This window comes from Pseudochaenichthys georgianus, chromosome 18 (assembly GCF_902827115.2).
Source record: "Pseudochaenichthys georgianus chromosome 18, fPseGeo1.2, whole genome shotgun sequence".
Lineage (NCBI taxonomy): Eukaryota > Metazoa > Chordata > Actinopteri > Perciformes > Channichthyidae > Pseudochaenichthys > Pseudochaenichthys georgianus.
Genome location: NC_047520.1, coordinates 17,677,182 through 17,694,708, shown reverse-complemented (window position 1 = coordinate 17,694,708; position 17,527 = coordinate 17,677,182). Strand labels below are relative to the sequence as shown.

The 17,527-nt window shown below is 44.2% G+C and overlaps 1 protein-coding gene across 1 annotated transcript; it reads right to left on the bottom strand.

Moving 5' to 3' along the window:
- Positions 1–4,001: 4,001 nt before the first annotated feature.
- LOC117463455 (myozenin-2-like) lies at positions 4,002–17,327 on the bottom strand. The gene is made up of 6 exons (XM_034105690.2): positions 17,168–17,327; positions 16,277–16,369; positions 14,627–14,793; positions 12,763–12,907; positions 5,322–5,505; positions 4,002–4,485 (listed from the first exon to the last, which is right to left on the bottom strand). Exons 2-6 carry the CDS (start codon positions 16,359–16,361, stop codon positions 4,260–4,262), a joined length of 807 nt encoding a protein of 268 aa, XP_033961581.1. The 5' UTR covers positions 16,362–16,369; positions 17,168–17,327; the 3' UTR covers positions 4,002–4,259.
- Positions 17,328–17,527: the final 200 nt, after the last annotated feature.

The window sequence follows — 17,527 nt, the reverse complement described above, 5'->3', positions numbered from 1 at the left end:
GCATGCTGCTGCCTCACTGCTGTCTGTTAGGGAAAGTAAGACCCTTCATTAACCAAGATTAGGCACATTAATTATTCCTATCATCAAACAATAGCCATGTCCTTTCTTTCTTCGCATTAAAGACATTTAAAGCTGCTCTTTCTCTGCTATATCAGATGATAAAGCAGCGTTTCATTCGTCACCTGAAGGTCTTGGAACAATTTTGTTGTGTTAGCAAGTTAATAATTCTCCATTGACTATTAACCAAAGAGAAGATGTTAACAAATATTGACCAGTGAGGAATATAGATGAGCCCCTGAGGTGAAAGTCAGCGACTGGATTACTGCGAGAGAACTAGGCTCTAATTGGTCTCGAGGGCTTTTGCAAGTCAACAGTCTTGAAAGTTCATTCGTCCAAACAGGCTAATTACTCCCTGGCTGTGTGCATCCTTCCATAAAGTGGTTTCTACAGAGGGGACTCTCTGTGCACTTAACCTCTCTGCACTTGATGAAAATGAGTGCACATTGCTCAACAATCATGTTCTGTATTTGTTTGTTTATCTCTGACATATGTACACACAGACAGACCAAGCATCTGTTTCAGGATGACCGTGCGCAGGCAACATTTTCTCAGAGTGGACACAGTTCAACCCCTTGCGTCATTTCACCTCATTTCAGGAGAGGAATGTGTGCCTCTACACCCTTCACCTCACCTCATCTGCAACTCAACACCGCCCGCTGACCCCTGGGATGCTTTATTTTCATTTATATTTTTAGATATCCCATTGGGCTTTGCTCTCTCCTGTGGGAATGAACACCTGCTGCACACATCCATCAGGCTGGACAAATCCACCATCACATGACAAAGACATGGACTAAAATGTTGACACACCATTAGCCGTTTATGGATTTTTATGTCAGTATAGGTCACTTTAACACAACATCACAAGGTTAATCCCAGATTTACAACATGTCTGGTAGAACATTTGAGTATAAACTGCAAAAAATATCTAACTGAAGGCAATATGTGAACTGAAAACCTTCGACAAAGCAATACCATGGCCGTCCATGACAGAAGTGCTCCTGGGATATTGGTTGGTCAACCTTTCAGGAGTGTGTGTCAGCAGCAGGCTGCAGACTTGGGGCCCGCCGCTGTGTGTGCAGATGGAAACCCCAGGGACTTTAGCTTTAAACATGACAGTGAATGCCACAGTAGCAGAGTCGATGTTAACTGCTGATAAAGAGGTGAAGGCCAGCTGCTCAAACACACTGAGGGTACAACACATCAGAGGTCACGTGAGTTACACTCTCAAATTTGATGACTCGAGACTCAACTTGACAAAATAAGAAAGATTTGCTACTCAACTTGGACTTAAACATAAATGGCTGGTGACTTTACTGAAACTTGGGAGTCTCTGCTTGAAAATACTTGATACCTTCCCATACAGTAAGTGAAAAGATAAGAAAAGTATGCCATGAATCATTATTTTCCTGAATCAACTACCATTAATGCTTTTCATTCCCCAGTATATTGACACCTATTACCCAAGTCCATTTAGTGTAAACTGATCTGATTAAATTGCACATAAGAACATTAAAAATCAAATTACTTTATGTGGCTGAGCAGCAGATGAATGATACCAAAGATAATTCTTTAAGCGTAGAAAACACTGTGTGTCTCAACAAAAAATGTATTGCAGTATGCAAAACGTACAAGTGAAATAAATTACAGAGATGCATTACTACAGTATCATACATTTCAGGACTTTGGACTTGCAACAAATTAGCTGAATTATGTAATTTTGTCAAATGTGCTACTTGCACCTGTTGAGCACATGCATACAAGTAACCCATCTGATCAGAGATCTTGTTTTACAAAAAACAAACCACTTATGTGTTTGTGTTGTTTCTCCCTCATATTAAAGCACTTTTAAAGGATTGCCCTGGATTTTAGCTGACCAATCCCCCACCATGCTATCACCTCACTGTCCCTGATGCTCTTATCCTCAGAGATTTAGGAGGACTAAGCATGTGGGGAGGCTCAAAGACTCCACAAGATTGCAGCTTCATCCTTTCAGTGTGGGACACTCACTCCACCCAGGCCACTGATTGTCCAGAGCCGTGGCCCTCACAGTTTAATATACTCTATGCTGTGCCATCACATGCCAAAGCAAACAGCTTGAGGGGAAACTGGTTTCAGTCAAAGACTAATGATCGAAATGTCTGGCTCCCAAACACCCAGCCCTCCCTGATCTCACTGCCAATCATATTTCCATTGTTGCATTTGGATAATGGCTCCAATCAGAGTTCACAGAGAGGTCATGCCTGCTCTTGATTAACTCGGCTCGATACTTGCTGTAGTTCTTGGCACACTGTGGGATGTTGGGTAGTGAACTCACCGTCCTCCTGAAGAGAGGAATTCAAAAAGGGAACGGCACATTCCTAAGGGTCTCCTACGGAGGCGAGGACTCGGAATGCTGATGCTGGACTAAAGTACGTCTGGAGGAAGTCTGAAAGCATTTACTAAATCATTTTAGAGAAAGAGAGGATGTTAAAATTAAATACATCCTTGCTTCTAGCTGGTCAAATGCATTTCCATATTCATTTAAGTAACTTTCAGGATGAAGCGTGCTGTTTTTTTACAAATGGGTATTCATACTAATACACAGCTGCTTTGTCAGGAAAAACTAATCAAACATTTATAAATCATATGCATCCACAAAGAAGAATGTAAAGAAAAACATATAAAAGAAAGAATAAGCTAAAAAGAAAGTGATTTTGGTGTTGGACAGATTACACTTATCCCATTGATATTACATTTAAGTCAATCTATGATAAGTATTCACAGGAGACCAATTTAAGTTACTGTTTATCTCCACATAAGTGTTGCTGGATTTGTATGCAGTGCAGTGCAGTACAATGAGTCAAGTGGTAAATCAATGTTTAAAATGGCAACTGTTTCTATAATGGTATTATATAGCTATGGGGAAAAGATAAGAAAAACACCTTAACAGATTTGATCTGAGGTGATTTAAAAAAGATTCACTGACCTGGTATAACAAACAGAATGAAATAATTGTTTTTGGAGCCCTTCTTGCGCTTTGAAAACCTCTTCTTTCACATGTCAAAGCACTTTTAATCACAGGTGAATGTGCTCTGTTCTGCCTTTAACCTTGGACTCAAATGGTCAGTGATTACAAAGAGAGATTAAGATACTGCTAACGGAAAAGGGAAGTGGAGCTTTAAAATATTTGAACTTGTCCACTCAGGCTTTCTTCACATAATAAAATATCACGGTTTTTAAAGAAGCAGTCAAAAATATGATTAGGTATTGAAGACAGTAAAGAGACACATCAGAGTAACTGTATTTCTCACACTTACTTTCAGTCATACAGTACAGTACAGTCAGTAAGTACATAGTTTATATAAGGACTCAGCCACTTGAAATTGAAAAACAAGCTGAATCATTGTGAATTGTCAGAACAGCTCTTGTAAAACCTGTTGCTAACAGTCATGTTTGTTTGTTTGTTTAAGCCTGTAACATCTGCAATGAGTCCTTAAGTGTTGTCGTAATACCATATGCTGTATGATGTCCTTTTGTTGTTCTGTTTATGCTTTTATGTTTCATGTGGAACTACTTGAGCAGGTCTCCCTTGGAAAAGAGATCAATGATCTCAATGGGATTTTATCTGTATAAATAAAGGTTTGAAATGAAATGAATACGCGCAGATAAGGACTGGGCACAGCTCATCAAGCGGATGTGTCTCTCACATTAAAGGTGAGAGACACATCCTTCACGTCGTTGGAAATCATTTCATTTGTCAGGCGTGTAACCTTGGGACGTGTCTCACATGTATCTCTGCTCTCTCACACCATGCCACAAGTAATGGCTGAGCATACCACTGTAACACACATCGTTCACTCAAGTGCTCCTTCAGTGTCGCTCACACACTCAATGTGAAATGATCACCTGGGGGCATGCTGTGGAGTAAGATACAGATGAAAAATAAAAAGAGAAAAAAGTTTGTTAGTTCTACACAATTTTATTGAGCAAAAAGATAAAATACTCTTATGCACATTAATATACAATAAACTACTCCAGTGGTGTCCCTGCCTACTGTACAGGATAATTCATTTGTTTTTTTAAAACAAGTGCAACAGTTTACATCCCTGAGAATAGGATGCTGCATACATGGTAGCATGGTGGTAACCTGACAGCAACATATCACCCACCCCCCCCCCCCCCGGACCTCTGTGAATCTCTGTGACCTCATTCTGCGTTCAAAGGTCGTCTGACTCAGGGATGAGCGTGGGGTCGAGGGGAACAGCAGGGAGGGGGAGTGGATCTCCTGTCGACACCCAGCCCAGAGCGGATCTGTTGAAGGAGGGTCGATCCACCCCTGCGTCGCTCTGCAGCTCAGGACACTCAGAGAGGGGCTCAACCTGCAGGGTATGGATGGGCACAGGCCGGGAAGCCTTCCCGAAGCCCCCGAACGGAGTGGCCACCCTGGAGGTGATGGAGTGACAGTGATTTAATGAGAGGGACTACAGTGACATCTGAAGTGATCCGACTAATTAAAGACAAACAAAGACTCTGACCAGAGGACTGAGAGCTGCTGTTGAGAGAGGAGCTCACTTTGATTCATTTTTTAATTATATGAAGGGCAGTACTTTTTGCTCACTCTGCATGTGTGTGCAACTTAAAGCAAACTAGTGTCAGTTTTTATATCACAAAATGAGTCAAAATGTCCATACATCACACCCTTACTCAATTCAATCAACCTTGTCCCCTACAGAATTACATTTCCATACAACTAAAAATCTTCTTCTGGTTTACACTTGCAGTTTTAAACATGTAAAGGTTGTAGATTGACAAAACCCCAACAAAACGTGGTTAGGTTGAGTAAAAGATGATGGTTTGGCTTGAAATAAGCAAGTGTGTTAGGTAATTTTTATCGTTTCACACATCACATATACATGTTTCTCTGTTCAGGAGCGGCAAATCAGTTAAATGTTTTGGGCCCCCTAAAAAACATGACTACTAAATAACCCAATGACTACTAAATATAAGCACAATTTGCAATTGCTTTACAATTCACTATGAATAGGCTGATTTAAAACGACTCATATACTGCATTGATGTATAATTAGAATGTAGAATGATTAGTTCTTCATATTACCTCTTTTAACATCATCCCATAATCCCCAACGTTACATAGGCTCACTTGAAATAACAAATATGCATAATTCAGTTGACCTGCGCCTTCTGGCGCTTCTTTAAAAGTAGCATCTTGTAGACAGTAATATTATTGAATACTTGCTGTCCAGGTGTGAAGTTGTTACCTGTTGAAGCTCTTGAAGCCCGGCAGTTCAGGTCGTGGCTCGGGCTCAGATAACTGGAGGTTCATGGTTTGAGCCAGGGAGGGGTCACTGATGATGGCCTGCTGCCAGGGGGAGTGGTAGGACTTTGGTACAGATGTACTGTTGAACTTCTCTGGAGGGATGTCTTTCAGAGGACCCCCGTAGCCTGCAGGGTGTACAGCAGAGACACAGGGTTAGTTAGGATATACATAAACAGAGCTAAAAGAAACATGCTGTCCCAAGACATTCTTCTCTTTGATTTCCTTTCGTGAGAAAAGCTCACAGAAACAAAAGAATAGGAGTGAATGCGTCTGCTGGTTTATAACAATATGATTTAAAAAGTTACTGAATGTAAAAAAACACTTCTTGTTACTACATGAAGTATTAAATGCAATTGAAGCATTGATAGCAACATTTATATCATTATATTTTTGATTTGGTTGGCGATATCCTATTCAGTTATGTTCTGTTTCTTTCCTTGATTTGATATTGCATAATATTCTAAACATAGTTGTTTAATAGTTAACTTTTGCACCACTTTGTACAATGTGATTTGGCAAAAAAGTTAAGGAGAGACGGATGAGAGCGGAATTTGGTAGAAAGTCGATTTTTGTATAATTTGCATTGAAATGTCTTAAAACATCAATGTGTGTTCATATTTAAATAACTAAATAAAATATGTTGTTGTTAACATGTAGATCTATATAACAATAGAAGTGTCTTTTTTTTTCTTCTGTATGCCTTGTTAAAATTCACAGCAAAACAAATGAAGGGGCGTCCTCACTGTAATTTAGTGTGTTTGTGCGTGTGCGTGTGCGCGCGCGTGTGTGTGTGTTGATGGGAAAGGCCTTTCCAAAGCACTATCCTTCAAACCCGGCTGCACTCAGGGGGGCTCTGCCTGCCGAGCCTTACATAACGCGGGGCGTCGTGTCACGTCCTAACCTCTCACAGAGAACAATCCCCCTTCCTGGGTTTATGTTCTGCCCGAGGAGGAAGCAGGAGAGACCAAACACACCCACGGGGAGATGTACGGAACTCGGGGAGAGGAATCTAAAACATAAAAGATTTTCTGAGGCCATGGAATATTGTTCCTGTGGTTGTACATTTGGCTCGGTTGATATTTGTGTGGGAAAGGACTATCACACAGTCTGTGCTCTGTGTGCGGAGATAAAAGGCCTGAGAGAAACAGCACAGAGGCTTTCTGTGCAGAAATGTTCTTTACAGCTTTCGAAAACATTCAAATGTGGCAGAATTTGTTATGACGGTCTCAAGCAGACACTTTCATATCTTTGTTTGGAGAATGGTACAAAACAATTCAAATGAACATAAATCTATGTTACATATATTTGCTTATTCCTAAATTTGACTTATCTCTATTTCATCTGTTTTCTATTTCTTTTCATGTTAGTATGTTGCACTGCAGAAGCAGTCTGCTCAGATTTTCATTGCCAAAACTACTCAGCTATTCTGCTCATGACAATAAAAAGCCTTTGGATCCTTTTTTGAGGTTTTAGCAGCTATGCGTCCATATGGTTAATTATCATATAATGTTGTTTCAGCATCTTCTCTGCCAATTCTTGTCTAATTAGCTATTATCTAAAATATATCACTGTAGCCTAGTAGAGACGTTTTGCAGTTGAGGCTTGGAAAATGCACCCCTGGCTGGATGCTATTTAAAGAGTTCCTTCGATACCTGATGCTGTCTGGCCTGATTTCAGAATGACTTCATTAAGATTGAAGGTTGGTGTCCGGTCCTGAGCTCCAGAAATAACAGCCCCCCCCACCCTCCCCTCGTTCAGCCCTTCACCTCCCTAAACCAGTATCGGTTTTGTGTCAACTGGGCAGAATTGAGCCACGAGGGAGGATGTGAGTGCAAAGCTTGATGCTATCAGTGGCACGAGACGCAAACAGGAAACACTTTCCGTGGGTAAAACTATTTTTTAAGAGATGGTCAAATCAGATTGTAACGAGGAGGAGGAGGAGGAGGAGGAGGAGGAGGAGGAGGAGGAGGAGGAGGAGGAGGAGGAGGAGGAGGAGGAGAGAGAGAGAGAGAGAGGAATGTGGAGGAGTAGATCTGAAACAAAGGAAAGGGAGGAAGATAGAAAGGAGACAGGCGGGGAGAAAACCTGTAATCATGGTGTGCCTGCACCTGGCAGATTCCAGGCTTAAAGAAAATGTTTTTCTACAGGATCAAAGCTGCGTGAGTACACACAATGAGAAACAGTTGAATCCTTATCAAACCCCACGGCACATCCAGTGCTTTGTGGAGAGCACACAGTCTCCTCCAGGAGCTTTTGTACATTCATTACAAAACACTTGCCAAATCATCCCAATAAATCCCAAACTATAGGTTACTTACGTAACCCCAGTCTCAGAGTAACATGAAGTGAGATGTCTCACTATGGGATGCGCATCATCGCGGAGCAAACAGAAGCATCAATCTCATTACGCCAATCCTGATTGGCTGGTGATCTTGACGTCAGCGTCAGGGAATTCACCCCCTATAAGTAGCTTGTGCCACGTGTGCGTCATTCAAAATAAGCACCTCTTCTCGCTTCACCATAGCAAGGAGGGCCGTCTGGTGAGACATCTCACTTCATGTTACTCTGAGTACTGGGGTTACGTAAGTAACCTATAGTTCTCATTCATAACGGAGAGTCCACACTACAGCTTCAAAAAAAGCTTGGAGCTGGGCGTGTCTGGAGCTTGGGGATTTTATTCAAGCAACACGACCAACAACCAATCACATGAATCTCCCGCCCCCGACATACAAAGCAAAAAACCCCGGGGATTTTATGGGAGCAATATATATATAAACTCCCCAAACAGGCGAAAACCTACCAGTTTCACCCACTGTCTCTGCCACCTCCCTCCATGCCTGGTTCCTCCGGTTTGTATCCCGGTAGGTGAAAGAGGGTCTGGTCAAACAAAACCGGGTGATTGCTACGGCGATAGTTAGTTTCTCCTCCGACTTTTTTTTAAATATAGAAATGAACGGCGGGATATCTCTCCCAGCTTAGACGCGGTTTGATTGGCTACGGCTTCAGCTGTCAGATTTTCAGAAACGGGATTTGATTGGCTGGCGCTGGCTACGGACCGCTCTGCTACCCACAATTCAGTTCGGCGAAAAAGCGAGGCAACGTGACGTCACCCCATTGAAAGTGAATGGGCAGATTGGAGTTTTCGACGCTGTCGAGGCTGTAGTGTGGACGGGCCGTAACACTCCGTTCGATGTCTCACTATGGGAAATTGTAGCTTCCGTATTGTCAGACGAGCTTATCTCGAAAATCACCAAACCAACCAGAACTTAACAGGTAGAGCTCTGACTCAACCAGGTGCCCAGCACTGCTTGAGTCACACTGGGAGTAGAAGGTCCAGCCTATTAAGAGGCGGACAAAAGTGAGCGGCGAGGACCAGCTCGTCGCTGCACCAATGTCTTGGATGGGAGACATCCTGGACAGAGCCCAGGATGCAGCCAGACCCTGAGTCGAAAGAGCTCGCGGACCCGAGGGTTCCTGCAGCAAACTCTGACTCGTATGGGCCCCAAAGCAATTGCTTCCACAAACCAGTGGGAGAGCCGTTGCTTAGTAACAGGCTTGCCCTTATAAGGGTTAGCCCAGGACACAAGGGGTTGGTCATTATGACGAAGCACCCTTGATCTGTCCCTGTACGTGCGTAAAGCACGGGCTAGACACGGCAAATCCGGCCGCTGTTCTCCGGAGGAATACAGTGGCGGGGAGGATGCCTCAATGTCAAATGTGGTACCTGAACCAACCGCATTAAGATAAAGGCAGGGTTGGGCTTCAACCACACTCTGTTTGCCCTGAGGCGAACCGAGTGCCTGAAGACTGTACAGATGAGTGCCACTGGCTCGCTTGGCAGCTGCCAGGGTCAGCTTCATGTCACACTGTATTCAGATTGTACCACTCACAGGCCAGGCCCATAGAGCCAAGCGCTCTGGGTGTGGGTGAAAGATCGCCCCCCCCCCCCCTGCGTAGTAGGAGCTGCCATGGCTGCCCGCACAGCAGCTGATATATCTCCGATAGCCAGTACATAGCTGGCCAGTGTGGAGCTATCAGGATAAGTGTGTGGCGTTGCTCTCTCACTCTGGCCAGAGTTGGGGGTATCAGAGCCAGGGGTGGGAACGCGTACAGAAGGCCCGGGGGCCAATCGTGCGCGAGTGCATCCACGCCTAACGGTGCATTTAGATCGTGCATCGAAAAGAACAGCTGACACTGAGCGTTGTCTTTCGATGCGAACAGATCCACCGCGGCTCTGCCGTAACGCACCCACAGCTGGCTCACAATCCTTGGATCTAGAGTCCAGTCTGCATAAAGTGGTGCACCTCTGGACAGCAGATCTGCCCCGAGGTTCATCACTCCCGGTACGTGCGTCGCTCTCAGAGAGAGGAGACGTCTACCGCTCCATAGGATCAGTTTGCGCGCCAGTGTGTGTAACTGGAGAGAACGCAAACCCCCTTGGCGGTTAATATACGATATTGTGGTCGTATTGTCTGTCCTCACGAGGACGTGATGTCCCCTGAGGAAAGGCAGAAAGCGTTTTAGGGTGAGAAACACCGCTAAAAGCTCCAGGTAATTTATGTGCGCCCGCTGGAGGTCTCTGCTCCAGAGACCCCTCACCGGGCGACCTTCATAAATACCTCCCCAACCTGTCAGACATGCGTCCGTGGTGACCACTTTCCGTGAAAGGACAGCACCCATAGGCACATGGGTGCTAAGGCCCATAGGCACACCTCGACCCCAGCCGGCACTGCGCATGCGCGTGACGGTGGTGCCTTCACGACCCCAGCCGGCACTGACCCGTCAATTGTCCGCCCTTTGAGAGAGGCCGTAGCTGTTCTCAGAAGGGGAACAGTTGACGGACTGTTTATTGTTTTTATTGTTTTTCTTTTCATTTTTTCCGAGCTATGCCCTTGGCTTGAAGCCTGGATGCGTCAGCGGAAAATGTTTTATGACAGAAAAATCAATAAGTGTGTGACATGTGTTTATGCGGACTTGAGGATGGTGTTGAGGCATCTCTTGAGGCGGCGTGAACACATTTAGAGCTGGGGAACCGTAGACTTCCAGCTCTGTCACAGAGGGGAGAAGGAGGGGCTGTCACGCCGCTCGCTTCTTCTTCCTCGACTGCTGGCCGAAATTCTGGGTTGGCTGCGCCTGGGCTGCAACCGGAACCGGAGATTTTCTAGGCCAGCTCGCCCTCGTCCCCTGCCTGGGCTGGGGACTCGGGGCGGACTGCGACCTCTGCGTTTTCGGTATTTTGAACCGAGCAGGGTTCGGGGCAGCTTGGACGAAGGGCTGCCGCTGGGCCCTTCGAGGGAGGCAGAGGTGGAGGGCCTCGTCCTCCTTCTTTTTCGACTCGCATCTCCTCTGCATGGAGGCAAGAGCGGAGCCGAAAATCCCCTCGGGAACCATGGGCATGTCAAGCACATCCTCCTTTTCCCGGTCTGGGAGGTTGGTGAGGTTGAGCCGTCTAGCTCTTTCCTGCACCACCATGATCCCCATTGCCTTGCCCGTGGCCTGGACGGCGCAGCGTTGAACACAGAGACAAATGTCTGTGACCGCGGCCAACTCGTCCAGAACGGCCGGTCCAGGATTACTCGACATATCCTCACAGAGCTCCGCTTGGTATGCGGTTAGCAGTGAGGAAACGTTCAGAGCCCTGGCGGACAACGCTGCGGCTCTGTAGGACCGTTCAGTCATGGTTGACTGGAAACGGTCCGCCTTCGCTGGCAGCGTGTCGGTCTGGTGACGGGCCCATCCTCGGTAGGAGGTGGGCTGCCACCAGCAGTTCCATCGGCGGTATGCGGAGCAGGCCGAGCCTCTCCGCGGGCGAGACCATGGTGAGGTCTCGCCGGGAGCTCCCGCCTGCGAGGCGTGGGGCTCCGTTCCCGCGTCTCTTGCCGCCACCGGGTCCCGGCCTGACACGGCGTGGGATCCCGGTTCTGCAGCTGCCGCTGTTAGTGAGCCCCAGACCGACACAGTGAGGGGCTCAGTCTCTGCGGCGGACGCCCCCGTGTCTTGATTGCCAAACGGGGAATCAGTGGACATGAGGGAGTCCTGTTCCAACAAGCTAGCTTGGTGTGCTCGCCGTCGGTGGAGGCTCTTTCGGGTGAAACGGGCACAATGCCCGCACGAGCCGGGGTTGTCGATAGCCTCCTGGGCGTGTTCCAGCCCGAGGCAGGACGAGGAGACCTGGTGTGAGTCTGTGCCTGCTATCTTCAACCCGCAGCCGCATGACCGAGCCTCCGAGTCCCTGACTCCTCTGGTGTGAGGGGGAGAGGCGTCCATCTTGTTCGCCTCGTGGCGTGGAGAGGACCCGCTCGTAACAGGTACGTCGTTGAGAGAAAAGTGTTACAAACCCGTCCTTAATCCGTAGAAAAAGGGACGGTGTGGGTCCTTTGTTCTCAAAGAATATTGACTGGTGTGTCAATATACTTCTAATCCTTTTCTCCTCCGTGAGAGAGAAAAAGAAAAGCGTCCTCGCTACCGTGGTGTCGGTAGTAAGGGGAAGCTAGCTTGCAACAGGTGCGTAGCTAGCTTGAGAAAAATCAAAACCTTACCTTACTTTCCGGGGAAGGAAACGGCGAGGTCGATTTTAATACTAACTGCCGTTAGTATTACCGTCTTCTTGCGAAGCAGAAGGAGTAGCCGGCGAGCGCCCGTCGACCGAAATGGTTATATTTGGGTTCTGTCTGTGGACTGTTAAGCTTGTCCGGCTACTATAGAGATGTGCTCTGAAGCGAGAAGAGGTGTTTGAATGACGTATGCGTCGTGGCGCAAGCTACTTATAGGGGGTGATTTCCCTGACGCTGACGTCAAGATCACCAGCCAATCAGGATTGGCGTAATGAGATTGATGCTTCTGTTTGCTCCGCGATGAGGTGCATCCCATAGTGAGACATCGAACGGAGTGTTATGAATGAGAACTGTGCGTGATATAACAAAGGCTAAAGTAGATAAGATGCTCTGCTCAATGGAAAGGAGTTCCTGGTGTATGTAGGGAGCAGGGATGACATCATTTGTGTATGCTGACCCGAAAGTTAAACTCGGGAAAAAACTGATGGGATTCTTTCTATTGACTAATGTTAGGCTATAAAGAAACTACAGCACGATCACCCGACTTCACGTCACCACCGCTAAGCTAAAGGTGGCTTGACGACATTAAGTAGTCTCATTTAGACACAAGGTCACAATTACCGTTTTAACTTCACTAGTGGGGTATTTACTCATGTACATTCAAACAAACTTTGACTCCCACAGGAGGGAACAGGAAGAGCTAAAATGTTAACTATTTCTTGCACCACTCTATTGTTCAGAAACAGACTAAAGGTCACTGAGTGGGTAGAGGTCAGCTGCAGCGCCTGCTTCGGGTTTCGGTCATTGAGCGGTCCTATCAGTTCTTACCTGGGGCGATGCTTTCTGGATTTGGCTCCATGGTCGTGTCAGGCGTGTCGTTTGGCACAGCAAGCGACTGGTCCACTTCCATGTTGTTCTCGCCGTTTTGTCCATCTGTGGCACAGCCATTCTCAGTTTGCAAAACTATTGTGTTCTAAAAGAAAGTTAAGGCAAGTCGGTAGAGGCAAAAATCATTGAGTGGAAAGAAAACATCCAAAATCCACACTGAGGCGTTTATTTTACTAACTTCATGTATTTGGGTCTATAGATTTCTCCTTAATTCAACTAAAGTTAGCATTATATGATGCCACGTTTGCATAACAAATTATATAAATATTTCAGAAATATTATAATCCTCTGAATGTAAGTAAATCATTTTTATTAAGTGTAATGTCCATATCCATTAGCTAACATTTTGAATATATTGACCTGTAGTGTCTCCCCTAAACACATTTTGACCTGAATGGTATGGAAATGTAGATGTTTAAATGTTCCTTTTGATTTAAAAGGAAAAACAGATTATATTTTTGAAAGATTATTTAATAGGATTGAAAGCTCAAAAGCAAACATGTAGTAGACCTTTTAGTGAGATTGTCTCATCAAAAAATGATCATGGCACAGTGGATTATTGTTTGATGAACAGCAAAAATAATGAATTACATCTGAATGTCATATTTGGATCCATTGAATTAAAATGACTCATTAGCTTTTTTTAGGTTTGTGTATTCTTTACAATGCTGCAGCTGGACTTTTATGTTTTACAAATACAACAGAGACACTGTGTGCCCACTTTTCTCCAACATTACAAACATTGTTCTGCGGGCTGAGAAAAGCTTTCATCCGTCTGAAGGATATTTATGATTATTAACTTTCTCAGGAAATGTTGATAACTTGAAACAAAATCCCTCCGAGCAATAAACAAACCAGAGATATGCGGTTATTCTCACTTCAAAGATGAGTCCAGAAACCTCCCCGGAGCATAATAATTATTTTAATCTATGAACTTCATGAGAGCCCATAAAAATACACAAAGCCACTACACAACTAAATGAAAGAGGATTTAACTAGTGTTGCTAACTCATTAGATACAATAATGAGAAACTTAGTTAATTTATCTTGATTCAATTTGGTACAGAAATTGCTTTATGTGTGACCAGGTCAGAAATCTAAGATAAGCTCTTTTGGGAAAGAAAACGCTGACTTGGCACACTGCCCATCAATGCACTAAAGGACATTAATAAGGTTTCTTATGACCATAATTCATAACTACTCTGTGCTGTGCCACTCCATGTGTGTACACCAGTCAAATAAACACTTCAAGTGCTCAATCTTTCCCACATATTCTATGTCCGGATGTAAGGTATTGTGTGAATGTTTTGAGTGATGGAGGGAAAAGATGTGGGGAAAAGGATAAATATTCCTGAAAAAAAACATAGTGATCTGATAGTGTTACATGCTTTATCAAAGAGTGTTTTTCAAATCCATAATAATGTACTTTGAATGTATGTGTATTCAAAAAACATCTACGGATTTAATTTCCCTTATAAAGAATTATAAACATATATAATCGTATTAGATTAGTTGTCTATACTTTAGATTAGATATACTCCATGATTCCAATTTGGAATTATTATTTTCAGTTTTTAGGATTGGGATTTCTTTTTTATTTACAACTTTGATTATAGAAAGCTTTATTCATTTTTTTTGGGATTTAGTTTTTGGGGAACATTTTTATTAGAAAGCTACAGACAGAATAAATCCCATTGTCAGCCATTTTCTTAATGCTTAATAGATGGGGGTGTCATTAAAGGGCTTCAGAGTTGTGTTTCCCCATGCATATATGTTTTTGTATGTCTTCATGATATTGTCTTACATTGATCTGGATGTTGGTTTGGTTCTGGATACTCTCAAAAGTGTATTTCTCCGAGCGTCTCTGGCGCATCTTGAAGAGGCGTGAGCCGCGGTTAGAGGCGAGGGACAGCTCCTCCAGCATGATGTCCTTCGGCATGTTCACTTTCCTCCCAAGATCCATCTCCACATCTGGACACAAGCAGACAAACAGAGAGCTTGTGTGTACAATATAAACGTGTAAATTGATCTGATTTCTGACAAGACAAATGTATTTTCCTTTCTCCGATACTCCCACCTATCAAACCTCATCGAACACAAATTATATTCACACAGAAACAGCTCTGAACACTGCTGACTTGGTACTCCTGCCATTATGATGAATGAGCAATTATCTGCCCTCCTAATCCTCTCATGTCTGCTGCTTGTTTTGTGGGTAGCGTGCTTGCTACTGCATACTGATCATGGAGATGTCACAGACCGATGTCCAAGAGTGAGGCGAATAATTAGCCAGAATATCTCTCAGCTGTCAGTAGCCTTCAGGCCCTGCCACACAGTTGTCCACGTCCTGAAATAGCGTGTTCAAACGGACAACGACAAAGGGATTAGTTACTTTGGCCCATAAAAACATTCATTTGCTTATATATAGTCATGTTCGTAGAAGGGAGGGTTGGCAGCTGCTGCATTGGCCAATGTAGGACTCTAATTTTCTATGAAGGCACGTGTGCAGCAACAGGAACATGTCTGAGAAGAATTAAATGTGAACTCTAAGTAATGGTGTTCCATCTATGAGGGATTAAAGGGAAATGTAGGATGGCAAGATGTGAGGAGGAAGAGACAAGGTTGTCAAGTCATTTTTTGAGCTAATTCCCATCTGTTATTATAGTCATTTCTATTTAAACGTTATACTTTATTATATTACATTTCTTTATTATGATAGTGATGACACAATTTCTTGGTGAGATTGTTTTGACTAAGATTTGAGGACTCATCAAAAATGACTAATCTTTAGATAAATATGTTGGAAACAGAAGACGACAACATTCTCATCAAGGTTGGGTTGGTATTCAAAATATTTTAAATGCTACTCCTCAATTAGTAGCTTATTTCATCTCCACTCAGAACATCAACATCTGCATAAAACACAGACTTTATAACTTTATACAGTTTATGCTCTAAACGCAGACGTACACATCCCACTAAGGCAATCTAACTTTGCACAATCTTCCTTTTGTTATACAGCTATCAAGCATTGGAATATGCTTCCAGCTAAGCATTAAACGTGCAAAAACTTAGCATAAAACAAACAAATATTGAGTCTTGTCAACAAACATTTTAAATTGATTGTTGAAATTAATGAAAATGTTATAGTTACTGATATGTGTGCAGGTATTTTAATTGTATAGATGTGTACTTTGATCTGATTTATAATTGTTAGTTTGATAGACACTTTGTAAGTGTTTGTTGATTGTTATGTGTTTACCTGCCCAGGGACTGTCCATGGAAATGAGCTAGTTCTGGCATCACTTCTCCTTTTGAGATGATTGTGTTTATACTGTATGCATGGTCCTTGTTTAATAATGACATAATAATAAGCAAAGAAAGGATGCAACAGGAGGAGCTGAGAGGTCAGAGGGATCAGGAAAAGGAAGTGAAGAGGAAACGATGGAGCTACCTTCCTCCATGGATTGAACCTCCCTGCAGATTGCTGCCGCCTGCATCTTCCTCTCGCTGGTCGTCATGGTAGAGAACTGAGACATGGCGGCCCCTGAGGGAGAGGAGGGTGAGGCCCAGAGGAGACAAAGCCCATCAGTACAAGCTGTTCAAACATACAAAGAGACACAAAAGCAAGACACCATGCTGCATGTTGACCATCGATTGGACAACATTGAAGATCCACACCACACGCACATACCCAGAAGCAGATAGGATTTATTGGGGCAGTGAAAAGGGCAAAGTTAGCACATCCCTTTAAATAACCTTGGGCTGTTAAACGCCAAGCACATACTCTTCAGACATGGCAACCAGCTGTGTCAGGGCTCTGGGAATCAATATGTTTGATATTACACAAGTGGGCTGAAAGGACACAGACAGAGAACAGTAGTCACAGCAAACCCACACACACACACACACACACACACACACACACACACACACACACACACACACACACACACACACACACACACACACACACACACACACACACACACACACACACACACACACACACACACACACACACACACACACGAAAGTTTACACCGAGGTGTCAGAGAACACAAAGGTCTCATGTTCACAACGTTCCTTAAAGGAACAAAAGAGCTTTTCATAGCCGGGGTACATTCAACAAGCAAATCATTGGCTGAGCAGATAAAAGGCTAACATGTTACTTTTATCTTCAATAAAATCAGCATTTTCCACATAAAAAATCCAAAGCGAGACTAACATGCATTCATAAGAACATTTAAAGAAAGTAGAAAAACTGACATGAGGCGAGCTGTGTGACTGACAAGAAAATTAATCATGTTTGAGAGTGAGACAGCACACCTGTGGGAGGGCTTACCTGTCCTGAGGACCCTCAGGGAGGAGTCTGGAACAGCGTCTGTCTCCACAGGTAGGAAGTCAGAAAGCAGAGAGGGTCACACTGGGTAGTGGACCCAAGTGGGTGCTGGTGCTCCCCGGCACTGGGCTTGTGTTGGGGAGGGGGGCTTGTGTTGGGGAGGGGGACTGGATGAGTGGGTGGGTGTCAGTCGGACTGTTGTCATTGGTATTTAGTTCACAGGCAGAGGAGGGACTACATTTAGACCACTACTGCTCACTCTGCCCTCCATGTAGCTGTCTATATGCTGCCGGTATAAGAAGAGATATATCACCGGTTTCAAACAGGAGGACTTAAGCGTACAAGTATTTACATTAGATCAAT